At 43.1% G+C, this 16,911-nt stretch overlaps 1 protein-coding gene across 1 annotated transcript in view; it reads left to right on the top strand.

The window, feature by feature from the left end:
- Positions 1-16,911, top strand: part of FYCO1 (FYVE and coiled-coil domain autophagy adaptor 1) — a 778,329-nt gene that overhangs the window by 254,379 nt on the left and 507,039 nt on the right. Inside the window, exon 6 of the mRNA XM_075588587.1 lies at positions 16,450-16,543. Coding sequence (XP_075444702.1) covers positions 16,450-16,543 — 94 coding nt within the window. The remainder of the gene's footprint in view (positions 1-16,449; positions 16,544-16,911) is intronic.

Genomic DNA, 16,911 nt, shown 5'->3' with positions numbered 1-16,911 from the left:
ATCATAATATAAAATATATATATTCAAAGTGAAAAAAAACATATATTAAATCAAAGTAAGTAATAGTTATTATAAAATATAATGTTGGATATTGGCTAAATGAATAAATGAATGAACGATAAATACACATGATAAATATACATAATAAACAGATGTTGTAAATAGTGGATTTAGATAGATTATACCAGACAAAAAGAGACTCAGAGGGAACAGCAGCATATGACACATACACATAGATATATATATATATATATATATACATGAACATGCCTACCCAGAGGAATAAAAAATATATTACTCAGAATACAGGCAATTATGAAAACAGAGGCAAATACAACAATAATGCAATAATGTCGCAATAAATAAACTTAAATGTCACTATATAAGCATATAAGAAAGAGAAAAAGACACACAAAGGTGTCAAGACTGATAGTGGCCACATGAGGAAGCATACCACACATGTAGTGTTAATTACATATAAAAGAGTGTAACTTATGAGTGTGTGTTAAATTAATATTTTGTGTCAAATAATACCAAGATATTGGGAGAACTATTAGAACAAGTGCGGTGGGTGCAGGTCATCACGAAGGGAACGAAGTACATCGTTCAAACCAGACCTTTATAAGGACACACAACACCAGCACACAAGCATAATAATAAACCTTTAAACTTCTGTACTAATATCAATTGTGTCATTGAGACCATCTGGGTGTAATGTTCCAAGAACATTACTCCAGTATGTCTCTCTGACACATAGTTTTTTGAACCTATCACCTCCCATTAGGGAAGGTGAAATGGACTCGATTCCCATAATGGATAGGGAGCATGGATTTTTGTTCTGTACAATATCATAATGACGAGATAAGCTATGTGACTGAAGACCATGTTTTAAATTTCTACGGTATTTGGGAAATCTAATGCTTAGGGTTCTCGAAGTGCGGCCCACATATTGCAGACCGCACTGACATGTAATGAGGTATATAACATACACACTTAAGCAATTTATATAGTCCTTCACCTCATAAGATGTACCGTTAGAAAATGATTGAAAAGAATTGCTCTTATTAATATGCCCACAAGTGATACATCTAATCCTACCATAAGAGAAATTACCTCTTGGTGAGATGTTCCAATGTACCTAAATTTGAATCACGGGTAGATTTCAATTTGCTTGGGGCTGTAATGTTCTTCAGACACATTGCTTTCTTAAAAGCAATGGGAGCTCGTATTGGCACTTTAGAACCTATAATAGGCTCATTTTGAATGATGCTCCAATGTCTATTAATAATATGTTTAACCTGGTGGGCTAATTGGTTATATTGTGTAATAAACTTCAGAAATGAATGCAACAAATTCTCCCTAGATTTGTCCATGTGTGAATCGAGTCCATTTGATCAGATCTGGCCTTGGACTCCTCAAGCATGGTACACATATCAATGGAATTTGCATCATCAAATGCCCTCTGTATCACTTCTCCATCATACCCTTTTTGGGAAAACTTCCATCTTGGAGGGAGTGGTGTTCCCCTTTTACTCAGGCTGCAAAGACTCAATTGGACAGCGTGTGGAGCTGGACTTTGATTTGTTTTGTATCTGGACACTATTTATTATTTATTATCTTATTTTGTTTTTTATTTTTAGTCCTGAACAGCATAGATATTCTGACCACTATATGCTAGGTAGTTTTAGGTTGGCGCCACCTCCTGATTTTTTTTTCTTGTCTATATCTATATATATATTTTTGAAAACGTATTTTGGCTGTGCTAATGGGCAATCTGATTGGTCAGTTGGTCTGTCACTCACCCTCTGGCCCCTCTGGCCAATGAGATTGGTCCGTGGACCAGCCCCGTCCGCACGCCTCTCATTTGTCACACTCACCCGCCGCTGACGCACCTCTCCCCACACCCCCCCTCACCACAAACCCCAGCCTCCCCGGCGCCGCCAGCACCGCTACCCACGGGCAGCGGCGCCTCCTCCACCTCACCTCTCTACACGCCGCCTCCCGCCGAGTCACCGACACCGCCTCTCACGCTGCCGCCTGCCCACTCGGCTCTTCTCCTCGGGCCCCATTCTACCGACGGGAGCGCCGGGGGGCGCGAGCAGGAACAACCACCACCGCCGGCCCGGGAAACAGTCGAGAGGGGGGGGGGACGGCCCACACCAGACTGACTACAAACACACACACACACTGACAGCCTGCCACACACACACACTGACTGGCTGATGCACACACAAACTCACTGGCTGACGCATACACACTGACTGGCTGACGCACACACACACTGGCTGACGCACACACATACTGACTGGCTGATGCACACACACACACTGACTGGCTGACGCACACACACTGACTGGCTGACGCACACACACACACACACGCTGACTGGCTGACGCACACACACACACACACACACTGACTGGCTGACGCACAAACACTGACTGGCTGACGCACACACACACTGACTGGCTGACGCACACACACACTGACTGGCTGACGCACACACTGGCTGATGCACACACGCACACACTGACTGACACACACACGCACACACACACATCGACTGACGCGCACACATACTGACTGACGCACACACACACTGCCTGACACGCACACACACACACATCGACTGACGCGCACACACACACTGACTGCCACACACACACACTGACACGCACACACACACTGAGTGGTTGACACACAAACACACCGCCACACACACTGACTGACACACACACACACACACACTGCCGCACACACACACACACCCACTGACTGACACACACACACTGACTGACGCACGCACACACGCACACTGACTGGCTGACACACGCACACTGCTGCACACACACACTGACTGACGCGCACACACACACACACACACACACACACACACACACACACACACACACACACACACACACACACACACACACTGACTGGCGCACACACACACATCGACTGACGCCCACACACACTGACTGATGCGCACACAGACACTGACTGACGCACGCACACACACACACACACTGACTGACGCACACACACACATCGACTGACGCGCACACCCTGACTGACGCGCGCACACGCACACACACAATGACTGGTGCGCACACACACACACACTGCATGAAGCTGTAAAGGGGGGGGAAACGGAGCTGTAATGGAGGGGCGGGGGACCGGACCTGTAATTGGGGGGGGGGCGGATTGATGTGAACGGGGGACAAACAGAGAGGGGGGGAGACGGGGAGGGGGAGAAGAGAGAGGGAGGGGGAGACAGGGGAAGAGAGAGAGGGGGGTAAGGGAGAGAGAGTGGGGGAGAGAGAGAGGAGCAGAGCGGGAACATTACATCCCAGGCAGCGCCGGGTCTTTCAGCTAATATATATATATATATATATATATATACAGTGGTTGACAAATCACCAAAAAATCTACTCGCCACACAAAAAAATCTACTCGCCACCTAGTACCAAACATGTGCTGCTTGGGCCAATATTTACTCGCCCGGGGGTTAAATCCACTCGCCCGGGGCGAGCAAATGTATAGGTTTGTCGAACACTGTATATATATATATATATATATATATAGCAACTGTAAATATTACTGTATGTTCATTTGCATGTCTTAGACAGGTCTGCAACCCTGTCTTTCCCCATTGTCACCCAGCATACAGCACTATATATATATATATATATATATATATATATATATATATATATATATATATATATATATATATATAATCACTGTACTGATACCACTAAAAATATATATATATTAGTGGTATCAGTACCGTGTTAGCCGGTTAGACTTGTTGTATTGTCTCTTGCCTGCCATTCCATTTTTCACCTATGCAATATTTTGGGATTTAGCAACATATACATAAGTATTGTCTGTGTTTGCAATTAGTTACATTGTTAAATACTGTGCACTATATTTATATTGGGTATCACCTATGCAGCTATAGTTAATCACCAGCATTAATTGTATTAAGTATTGTTGTTGTCTGTAGTAATTTAGGTTTAAGGGTACTTTTTATAATTCACTAAGTTTCCCCTTTTTGCTGTTCACTTTGTATCACTCATTAGGATATCACTCAATGTGAGCAGTATGAGCATTCACCTTTACCCAATTTTGGGGTTGGTTTTTGTAGCATTTAGGCACTTTTTGGTTTAGATCACAGTGCACTATTATTGTCACAATAAGTTCTTGTTGTATTGATAGTTAGTACTCCAGTATTTTTATAGGTCAGATTGCTTTGTTGTATATATTCACCACATTGTTACCGTGTTAGCCGAGCTTTAATAATCAAAAATGAAAAGACTGTACCGTTCTGTGGCTAACGAAATGCTAAAATGAGTAGACAGTACCGTTTATATATTTATATATATATATTTATATATATATATATATATATACACACACACACACACACACCTACAGTGGCGGCCGATCTGAGTCTAAGTCGGCTAGATCCGCGGCTCTCAGATTATCCCGGTTAGGTGCGTTTTTTTGTTGTTTTCGCCCGGAGTGAACTGCGTTATTTTCGCGCTCGGGATATTAGCATTTTATTATTGCTGTCTGCAATACTGAAATGCCGTGTAAAAACTCAGGGGGGCGTTTGCGGGCTGTTGTTTTGGAAGTCTAATACCTTCGAGGTTTAACCTACGTCAGTACACAGTCTGTGTGTGCGCGCGCAGTAATTGTAAATTTGCATATTTAAAGTATACATGCATTTGCAGTGCTGTTCTGCAGTACAGTACTGCTGCGACACACTTTATTCGAGCAAATACCCAGTATGTACCTGGCAGATACCTGGAATGCGCCGCTCCTCACTTCAGACAAGCCCTGGTGCGTATGCCTTCCCAGCCATGGTTCATGCCTGGCTGACGGGCGGCTGATCTGTTAAATGATAATGATTAGGATTTAATAGGCTGCAATGCTTCGCGTGTCTACCAGATGGCATAAATTCATGAATTGTAATGCAGTATATATATATATATATATATACTGTGCAGTATTGCAGCCAGCGGGAATAAAATGCTTCAATCCCTGCCTGGAAAATAACGCAATGCACTCGGGCAGAAAACAGTCACAAACCTCAATACACCCGAGTATACCCGAATTCGTGGGACTAGCCGAGCTCGAATAAAGTGTGTCGCCAGTGTATGTCTCAGTATGTCTCATTTGAAAATTGTTGAAACGCATAGGCGTGTACTATACTGTAACAGTGTCACATTTCGGCATATACAGTGCTCTCCCCTCGCTCAGGATAATTAACTGCACTGCAGGGTATTTCAACTTCTTATCTTCTCTACAATGCAGTACATCTCTCCCACACCATTCCTTTGAACGTGTGTCTGGTTTCAATCACATTCCTGCTTGACAGCAGGAATTTACTGCGCATGCGCCTGTTACTTCGCCCACCACTGCTTGCTTGCTTGAGTGAGTGACCAAAAAAAAATTAAAAAGAAATTTTTATTGTAATTTTTTTTTTCTCCACAAGCCTGCAAAACCATCTTACTGTATTACGATATTCAATCTGTGCTGTAGCTTTTGACTGTGACCCTGTGCGTTTGACTGCACATGGTTAATTTGTGTGCTTTTTACATACTGTGTTTGGGGGTGTATTATTATGATGAACTGCCTTTTGAAATTAAAGTATGTCTTTAGCTTTGAACTTCATGCAGCTGTACCCTGTAGCCCCCTCCCCCATGAACGGTAGCTCAAGGATTTGAAATTCCACGGAGTCGTTAATTTTCTGAATCTTGTCATTGTGTTCTTAATCCGTCCATAGCCTAGCTACAAAGCCTCACTGTGCCTGCGTGTTATCCTTTTTGAGATGGGAGGTATGGGAAATGAATCCCTGTAGGTGCTACAAATGTCTCTGCAGTATTGTGCAATATAGCATAGGAGTCCAGGCAAGAGTTAACTTCTAATTCAGTTTGTAGGGCACTGAATGCTCACTTGATGGCCATATAATAGGGTAATAGAGTGGTATGCAAGCACCACAGCAGGTGTGTGAAATGTACCCTCACTGAAGAGAGCACACCCCACACCCACTTATGGGACGGCACCCCTCAACCCATAGGCATAAGACATGATAATAACATGAATAATGGAACTGCAATCACAGAAACAAGTAACTCACAAAACCTTCCTGGACCGGTGTAGCGTGCCTCCTTCCAATATGATGAATCCAAGTGAAGAAGAAAGTGGTGGAGCACTGCTTGAAAAAATAAATAAAAGGGCTGGAGGCTGCTTGCAGATTAAAAAATGCTTTAATTTATGGCATTAGTAGACCGGGCTACAAAAAAGGGGGTATCTCTGACGCGTTTCGCGCTGTAGGAGCGTTTTATATTTGATAAAGCGCTCCTACAGCGCGAAACGTGTCAGAGGTACCCCCTTTTTTGTAGCCCGGTCTACTAATGCCATAAATGAAAGCATTTTTTAATCTGCAAGCAGCCTCCAGCCCTTTTATTTATTTTTCAAGCAGTGCTCCACCACTTTCTTCTTCTTTTTGAGATGGGAGCTGCTTACAGCGCATGAGTCACCCAACCCCCCCTCTCCACAGAGTCGTTAATTTACTGAATCTTGCCATAGTGTTCTGAATCCGTCCATAGCCGAGCTTCCAAGCCTCACTGTGCCTGCGTGTAATTCTCTTTGAGATGGGAATTTTGAGGCTTTGTTTACGGCAACGTTTTGGAAAATCCCTTCTCGAATTTGATTTGCACAGAGCATCACCTCTCTATGCGACTGTGTGTAATCCTCTTTCGGATGGGAGCTAGTTTATTCCTGCTCATGCGCCTGTAACTTCACCCACCACTGCTTGCTTGAGTGACCCCCCAATTTTTTTTTAATTATGATTTTTTAACTGTTATTTTATCCACAAGCCTGCAAATACAATCTTGATACTACGATATTAAATCTTGTGTGCTTTTTATGTACTGTATTTGGGGGGTGTAGGGATCAAATTACAGTATTATGATGAACTGCCTTTTGAAATTACTGTACTCTACATAGTTACATAGTTACATAGTAGATGAGGTTGAAAAAAGACGTACGTCCATCAAGTTCAACCTATGCTAAATTTAGACAACAGATACTTTATTCTATATCTATACTTACTTATTGATCCAGAGGAAGGCAAACAAAAAAACCCATTAAGGGGAAAAATTAATTCCTTCCTGACTCCAAGAATTGGCAATCGGATTAATCCCTGGATCAACATCCTTCCCATGTATACTTATTTGGTATATCCCTGTATACCTTTCCCATCTAAAAAGATATCCAACCTTTTTTTGAACAAATCTATTGTATCTGCCATCACAGTCTCCATGGGTAATGAATTCCACATTTTAACTGCCCTTACTGTAAAGAACCCTTTCCTTTGTTGCTGGTGAAATTTCTTTTCCTCCAACCTTCAGGGATGGCCCCAAGTCCTTTGTACTGCCTGTGGGATGAATAGTTCTTTTGAAAGCTCCTTGTATTGTCCCTGAATATATTTGTATATAGTTATCATATCCCCTCTTAGACGCCTCTTTTCTAATGTAAATAAATCTAATTTAGCTAGCCTCTCCTCATAAGTTAGAATGTCCATCCCCTTTATTAATTTGGTGGCTCTTCTCTGCACTCTCTCCAGTTCCATGATGTCTTTTCTTAGGATTGGTGCCCAAAATTGTACTCCATATTCAAGGTGTGGTCTTACTAATGCTTTGTAAAGGGGCATAATTATGTTTACTTCCCTTCCATCCATTGCCCGTTTGATGCAAGATAAGATCTTGTTTGCCTTTGCAGCTACTGCATGACATTGGGCACTATTGCTAAGCCTGCTGTCTACAAGCACTCCTAAATCCTTCTCCAGCAAGGATTCCCCCAATATATCTCCATTTAATTTGTAAGTCGCCTTTTTATTCTTGCATCCCAAATGCATAACCTTACTGCATCCCAAATGCATAATCTGTATTAAACCTCATTTGCCATTTACCTGCCCACGTTTCCAGTCTCTCCAAGTCCTTCTGAAGAGAAATTACATCCTGCTCTGATTCTATTACCTTACACAATTTAGTATCATCAGCAAAGATGGAGACTTTGCTCTCGATCCCAATCTCAAGGTCATTAATAAACAAATTAAAAAGTAGTTGTCCCAGTACCGATCCTTGAGGTACTCCACTCACGACTTTAGCCCAACCTGAAAAAGTTCCATTTATGACAACCCTCTGTTGTCTGTCCTTTAACCAGTTTTCAATCCAGGTGCATATATTATTACTGAGTCCAATTTTCGTTATTTTGTACATCAACCTGTTGTGTGAAACCGTATCAAAAGCCTTTGCAAAATCTAAGTAAACCACATCAACTGCATTACCCTGCTCTAAATTCCTACTTACCTCCTCAAAGAAACAAATAAGGTTAGTTTGGCAAGATCTATCCTTCATAAATCCATGCTGACTATTACTAATAATTTTGTTTTCCATTAGGTATTTCTGAATATTATCCCGTATTAAACCTTCAAGTAGTTTCCCTACTATTGAAGTCAGGCTTACAGGTCTGTAATTCGCCGGGTGTGATCTACACTGGCGACACACTTTATTCGAGCTCGGCTAGTCCCACGAATTCGGGTATACCCGGGTGTATTGAGGTTTGTGACTGTTTTCTGCCCGAGTGCATTGGGTTATTTTCCAGGCAGGGATTGAAGCATTTTATTCCCGCTGGCTGCAATACTGCACAGTATATATATATATACTGCATTACAATTCATGGATTTATGCCATCTGGTAGACACGCGAAGCATTGCAGCCTATTAAATCCTAATCATTATCATTTAACAGATCAGCCGCCCGTCAGCCAGGCATGAACCCAGGCTGGGAAGGCAAACGCAATGGGGCTTGTCAGAGGTGAGGAGCGGCGCATTCCAGGTATCTGCCAGGTACATACTGGGTATTTGCTCGAATAAAGTGTGTCGGTGCAGTAGCTCCCTTTTTAAATATAGGCACCACATCTGCTTTAGACTACCGACACACTTTATTAAAGTGTGGCCGGTTCCGCAAGCCGGGAGATTTCCCGGCTTGCTAGTGGCCGCCCCTCGGCGGTGACGCGCGGTGACGCGCGGTCACGCGTCATCGGGAGCCTGCGCCCCCTGCACGCGCGTCCAGGGCTCCCCGAGGGAGCCCTGGTGTCCCGCGATGTGGGGGACGGCGGCAGGGGGTTCCGGGGGACCCGGCGGACCCGGCAGCGGGAGGGAGAGCGCCCCGATCGGAGGGCGCTCTTCCGCTGCTTCGGCGCGCGCCCGGCACCCTCCGGCGCGCGCCAGTTTACTGCTGGGGCCGAGAACGGGCAAATGCTCGAATAAACTCGGCCGCAGCAGTATGCCAATCTTGTGGTACTGAGCCTGTGGAAATGGAGTCCTTGAATATTAAATATAATGGTTTTGCTATTACTGAGCTTAACTCCTTGAGCACTCTTGTATGTATGCCATCGGGGCCAGGTTCCTTATTTACTTTAATTTTTTCAAGTCGCTTATGAACTTCTTCCTCAGTTAACCAATTGGTCATTAATATGGAGGTTGTGGCTTCCTCCTGTGGCGCTACTATTGAACTTGATGCTTCCCTGGTAAACACAGAGGCAAATAATTTGTTTAATACCTCTGCTTTTTCCTTATCTCCAATAATCTGCCTACCCATCTCACACTGAAAGGGTCCTATATTTTCTTTTGTCATTTTTTTGTTATTAAGGTACTTAAATAACTTTTTAGGGTTGACCTTACTTTCTATTGCAATCCTTTTTTCATTATCCATTTTTGCTAATTGAATTGCCCTTTTGCAATTTTTGTTACATTCCTTATAATTCTGATACGATGTCTCTGTCCCTTCTGACTTAAAGAATCTAAACGCCTTCCTCTTCTTGTCCATTTCCTCCCCTACCTGTTTATTTAGCACATTGGTTTTGACTTATTTCTTTTATACTTATTACACATGGGTATACACTGATAAGTGTGCTTTTCTAACAATGTTTTAAAGACTGCCCATTTATCTTCTACATTTTTCCCTGCAAAAACATCATCCCATTGTATTGTGAAAAAAGATCATAGTGCAACTAAATACAAACAACAAATCACTGATATAGTATACAAATATAGACAGCAATTTAATATATGATTAAAAAATACACATAAAAACAACAAACAAATGTTTGTTGGGCAGGGACACACTAATAAAGTGATGGCATCCAGTAGGGCTAAAACTGAAACCCTACTTACAGCAATGCTGAATTATAAGAGCCTGTATTGCAGTCACACAACCCTCCGTGGCCTGAGTAGAAGATGGATCCACTGCACCGTCAATGTGCTGCTGCACCGCAGGGAAGCGCCACTCCTGTGGTACCACACCGCCAGCCGCCTCACTAGTCCTCGGACGCGCGTCTGCTCATAGATGGAAGAGCACCAGAGCTCAAAGCCGCTGAAGACCTCACTGGGACCGTCAAACCCCCTTTAGATTTAGTGCTCCTTTTTTTTCCTGGAGCGGATGGACCACAGATCCTTCCCCTTCTCTGCTACTGCTGCGAGGATCAGCGTTCACCACCGGAAGCGGAAGCAGCCGCAGACACAGAGGGAGACGCTTCTACACAGGACTGGAGCTTATAGCAGTAATCCTACTTCCGCAATTCAGTACTCTCTCTGGTTCAGACAGTAGGATTACTGCTATAAGCTCCAGTCCTGTGTAGAAGCGTCTCCCTCTGTGTCTGCGGCTGCTTCCGCTTCCGGTGGTGAATGCTGATCCTTGCAGCAGTACACGCAGGCGCACTTACTCCGCTGGCCTCTTCACCCAGTTGATGCCGCGCTCAAGGATATGCACTGTTGACGCGGTGTGCTTCGGATCGTTGTTCTGGTAGAAGCGGTGACCATTCGGGAACTCGCGTGTGATGTATTGCATCTCAGGGACAATGTTGTCTTGGAAGAAAGCTTTATTTATGATTCCTATAGCAACAAAAGAAAAGTGCTCAAAAAACTGCACAATAGTACAGTACAGTGCATACAGTAAGGCTACACTAGTAAAGTACAGTGCATAAGGCTACATTATATTTGATATATTTTACCTTCAAAGATGACAATGCATCCTGGTCCACGCCTAGAGATGGCACCCCACGCATGCAGCTTCACGGGGTGTTTTGGCCCCGGCTTCAAAGATATGCGGCCTTTTTTGTGGAATGCAAAGCTTGCAAATCTCTCCAGAGACACAGTAGACTCGTCAGTGAAGCTGCAATCCTGGAAAGTTTCCCCACTGTTGATCCATGCCTGGGCCTGGACCACTCTTTTGATTTTGTTTGCGTCCCTTATCATGGGGTACGCTCTGTAATGACAAGGAATAGATAATTTTAGCGGTACAGTACAGTTTCCTAAACAACACTTTTACCTCCTGTACTGTCCAGTACTAACCTCACACGTCCATATTTCCATCCAATGCTGCGTCTCATCTTCTTTATGCTGGTCTCGGATACATTGTGATTTGCCTGCAGAATGTATTTGACCCTTAATGCACTCTTCTCATCATTCTCCTCACTTATTTTGTCCACCAGAAGAGTTGTCTCCCTACAATGTAAAGAAAAACAATCCGGTAAGTAAAAAATATTAGAGACAGTAGATGAACAGGATACAATATATTGTTCTATTAATATGCAGCAATATAAAACTGTTGTAATATAAATATAAATATACAAAATATATATACTGTTGTAATATAAATATAAATATACAAAATATATATACTGTTGTAATATAAATATACAAAATATATATACTGCTGTATATAAATATACAAACCATATATACAGTACTGTTGTAATATAAATATAAATATACAAAATATATATACTGTTGTAATATAAATATAAATATACAAAATATATATACTGTTGTAATATAAATCAACAGAAATAACAAAAATATTAGATACAGTACTGTAGATGTACAGTACATTTTTGGATTTCATTTTTTTTAAAAAGTTTTATAAATATACTTACGTGTTAGTTACCCTTGGTGCCCTTTTGCATTCTCTGTTTTTTCCATGTGCATGATAGCTCACGGTGGTTGCTGGCACAACGAGGCCAGAAGTAGCTAACCAGCGTTGGATAGCAGCAATTCGGTGTCCGCTCGTGTACATCTCCTTAATTTGCATGCTGAGATCCTTGGAAATCTTTTTAACAACCATTGCTGCGAGTAGAAAGAAATACAAACACAAGAATGTATATTCGATGTTTAGTCGATGTGTATTCAATGTTCAGTGAATCCACAAAATGGATGGTGTATTTATACGGTAATGACTCACATTAGAGTACGCCCACTTTCAACACCTGTACCTCACCGCCATGCATAAAAGGTTACACACTTTGCATAGCCCACCACTCGATGATCTTTATCTGAACTTGCCCTTGTCCAGATACTGCATTACTGTATGCCATCTGCTTCCATGGATCAACGCCGATTCTATGTCAAGCAGAAAAATCGAAAGGCGGTTGCCGTTTCCACGCCAAGGCAAAAGCGACAGGCTAAGGCCAATAAAGAAACCTTCTGCTGACCCCAAAGGCTAAGGGTTTTCATAGACGTCAGCCTTATTATGTCAAGAAGATATACGGTGATGTACTCTGAACGCAAAACGAATGGCAGTCAACCCATCGAATCCGCAGACCACTTCCTCACATACGCTTCGACGACTCTGCTGTCGCCCTCCCGGAAACCCACAGGCTATCCTCTCCAGTTCTATCCGACGACGCTGCCTGTTAAATCCACGGGTCACTTTCTCCTTTGCTCTTAGACGGCTCTGCTTCTCGCCCGGATATCCAAAGGTCACTTTCTCCATCCCTCTTCGACGACGCTGCCGCTTCTCCTCTACCGGATATCCACCGGGCACCTCCTCCACCCTTCTTCGATGACGCTGCCGCTTCTCTCCATGGAACCCCCATCTCATCCTCCGTTGCACCCATCCACTCAGATGTCCACACGCCATGCACAAGAAGCAGCTCGTTAGACCGGATGCTGAATGGGATAAGTGTGGATCTCCTCGGGACATCTATTGTGCTAGCAAAGATAGATTTGCTTCTGGAGACCATGCTAAATGTGGAGCAACGGATGCTACATATGGATCAACGGATGATACATATGGATCAACGGATGCTAGATATGGATCAACGGATGCAACATATGGATCAACGGATGGAGAAGATAGAGGCTGACATAGCGGGTATACATAATTTGCTCGGTTTTAATGCCCCTGTTTCCACGACGCCGGAGCAGGGGGGTGACATGGATGTGATGAATGGTAGCATCGACACCCTTTCATCACCAAGCGCACCCCCTCCACCAGAAGATGTAGTGTACATGTATGCCGTTGAGGAGGACATGACAATCCCATCAAGACCACGCCAGGAGACAACACGGCAACCAAGACCGGAGGAAAGCTTACTCCCAGACAACGTACCATTGCCCGTCGCCTCAAGCACACCCGCTCGCAGAAGACCTACATTCGCTCGCATCGATACGGTGCCCGACATCACCCTGTGCGATCTACCACCGGCGCTCAGGGAGAAGTATAGGGTGATGAGTTCTGGTGCACCCCACAAGTATGCCTTGTTACTTTTTAAGCACCATGTTCCCTACTCGTTATACTGCGACTGGGCCTTCAGAGTGAACTACGAAGGAAATCGCGTTAAAAAGGCGCTTCCTGCCAATTTAAAAAAGAACATTCTGGATGAAATGTGGCGCTTTGATCCAATTACAGATCCTGTAATGAAAGGCGTTCGAGACTGTATTAATGGCGTTTTGCGCCATGCAAGGAATCGGCCATGGACGGACAATGTGGTGGACTTTCTGGTTTAATCACGGGAACTGTAAGACCATACTGTTGTGCTGAACTGTGCTGTACATGTTTTGACCTGCTGAACTTAAATAAAGGAGATGTTTTGACCTGCTGTACTGTATTTATCTTACTGTTTTAACTTGCTGTACACACACACAGGACCTGCACAATTCCAGTCCCTGAGGGCCGCAAACAGGCACGGTTTTCAAAGGTTACCCTGAAAACCGGGCCTGTTTGCTGCCCTCGAGGACTGTACTGGTGCAGACTATTTTGCACACCATCCCACTGTATATGTTTTAACTTGCCGTTCTTTAATAAAGGAGATTTTGCGTTTTGTATATTTTATGAATAAAGAATTTGTTTTTAAAACATGTGACTGTAAACCATACTGACTGATTGTAAATGTTTTTACTTTCTATACATAAATGTTTTCACAACTGTAGCAGTAAACCATACACCTGTTGATGTTTTGAATTGCTGTGCACTTAAAATGTTTCTACATTGTACAGTATTTGTAAATAAATGTTTTTGTACTTACTCCACCAATAAAAGAACATGTTGATTTGTTTTACATTGTTCCATTGGCTCCTTTGCTACTGTAACAAAATACAGTGTTTCTAGAGTGTACACTACTGTCCAGGCACACTATACTGTATACTGTAGGCATGCTCAGTACAAGAGTATTAAAAAAAATAGAAGACACATACAGTACTGTACTGTATGTACTGGCACTGTATAGAAGACACATACTGTATGTAAAGTACTGTAATACATGTAGCATAAATGCATAGTTTTTATTTTTTCAGGTTTATTACACAGTATACTGTTTATAAAAAAAGTATTGTATACTGTACGGTCGGAAAACATCAGCATACTGTTTCAGGTACAGTATTCTATCCTAATCAATAACAACGGCCACTAAACTGTAGACGTGGGTTTTTAAATCCGATTCAGCAATGTGCAGGCATTGTTACACAAAGCGATATTATCCATCGAAATCCCTCCATTAGACGTTTTCTTTTCTGAGGAAAAACAAAAAGAAAAGTTTTACTGTAATGGTCAGCCCCCTAAAGAAGTTCCCAGCCAGTCCCACCAATAACTTTCTCGGGGGGCGTCTCCTGTTCACATGCGCATGCGCCTACCGTAAATGTAATGACGCGCATACTGTATGCGTTTCAAGAAGGTTCCAATGCGCATGCGCCTAGCGTTCCAACAATTGTTCAGTATCTGAAGTACAGTACTGTAGAAGCCGGTGCATTGCTTGGCAGCGACTGTCGTTTCTTAGTTGGTTTTAACACAACCCTTCACCGTTTGCCGTCTGCATGATCATAGATGCAGGAAAAAGCCGGTGATAAACACCAATACCCTCCAACAAATTGTGGCTCAATACGATAAAAACAGGGATCGCTACATAACCTTTTCCTTATTGCACGCTTCCACGTATGAGGAGCTGGCGAAAATTTGTAAAAGTCATAGTTTTCGATAAAATACTGATAAATTTGAACAACTGTTGCTATCTTTTCATCTGTGTCATTAATTGCGGCCCTTTTCAAATACACGTCACTTCTGGAAAACGGGCTGCACTTGAACACTCATGGCGGGCGGCGGGTCTCTGGAGAATACTGTAACCGAAACTGGTCTTTGTCTTTCTTTAATATGAAAAGCCTAAATTGATACATTTTTGCAACCTCTTCCTTCAGTCTCAAGGCCAAGTTACAATAGCACACTGTGGTATCTTTTTTAAACGAAACACCTGCAAGTCGACACATTACTGAAGCGCATGCGCATTACAATTCATGAATATCTGCCATCTGGCGGACACGTGAAGAATTGCAACCTATTAAATCCGAACCATTCTCCATAAACGCATCAACCGCGCGTCAACCGCGCATGACCCGTGGCTGAGAACGCAAAATGAATGCGGCATGCTCCAGGTGAAGTGTGTCGCATTTCAGGAAAAAGCCAGGGTAAAACCAGCGATGTGTTAGACACAGATGCGCTGCAGCAGTACACACCCACACACACACACAAACACAGATATATCACGTTTGTCAGTACTGTTATAGTCTGGAAAAAGCATTTATGCACTTTTACTTACAAAGCGACAGTAATAAAAGATTAAAAACATATTTTCTGTTATTTTAACAGTTGTTTCAAGTTACAAACTGTACTGGTCATATTTACTAAGCAGTGCTACATGTATGCCACAAGACACCTTAAGACAGGGGTGTGTAAACATTTGCAGCTGCGCCCCCCCTGCCTCAGTTCCCAGCGTCAAATAACGCTGCAGGGTTACGTGACATCACGTGACATGACCCTGCGGCACCATTTGACATCTCGTTGCCATGGCGATGCGCCAACAGCCTTCTGAATCTTGGTAAGTAATAGGTTGCAGGGGCCTCCGCCGTGGGGAAGAGTGCAGGGCCTCTTCAACCACTGCGCCCCCCTAGAAAAATCTCCCACCCTCCTAGCGGTGTGCCCCCCAGTTTTTGCTCCCCTGCCTTAAGACCATTCAATGGAATTGTCTATATGTATCTTATGACACAGCTTAGTCCTCTATACTTATTATGCCCATGGTTCTTACCTTCCTTGTGACTTCTAGGAGGACATTGACCTCACCAGGTTCTTCTGCCTATATGTGGAAGCCTCCCAGTCGCAGTTCCAGTATGGGTAGCTTGATGAGCAGCTACTTGCAGGTAAATATATGGGAAAATGTCCCGTACTGCTCCAGTTTTGGAAAATGTACTTTTCTCACTTTATATGGAAATACATTTTTACAAGTACTGTATTTTCATTTTTACCAGCACCCATATTAATGACAATGGAATAAGTACATGTGGTATTGAAATTAGTAGTAGTTGATTGATTAAATAAGTAAATGTACCAGTATCCATATTAAGGGCAATTAAATAAGTAAATACAGGGCCTCATGCAGTAAGCCCCGAAAAATCTCTTCGGCAAGTGTTGCAGATAGGCCTTTTTTGGTGATTTGCCCTCGCAGTATTCAGTAAGGGCCGAATCCATGCCGATCCCTGCCGAATCACTGCGAAAGCAAAACTGCCGA

The sequence above is a fragment of the Ascaphus truei genome, chromosome 2 (genome assembly GCF_040206685.1).
Source record: "Ascaphus truei isolate aAscTru1 chromosome 2, aAscTru1.hap1, whole genome shotgun sequence".
Lineage (NCBI taxonomy): Eukaryota > Metazoa > Chordata > Amphibia > Anura > Ascaphidae > Ascaphus > Ascaphus truei.
The sequence above is the reverse complement of the archived record's forward strand: the minus strand, read 5'-3'. Positions and strand labels throughout refer to the sequence as shown.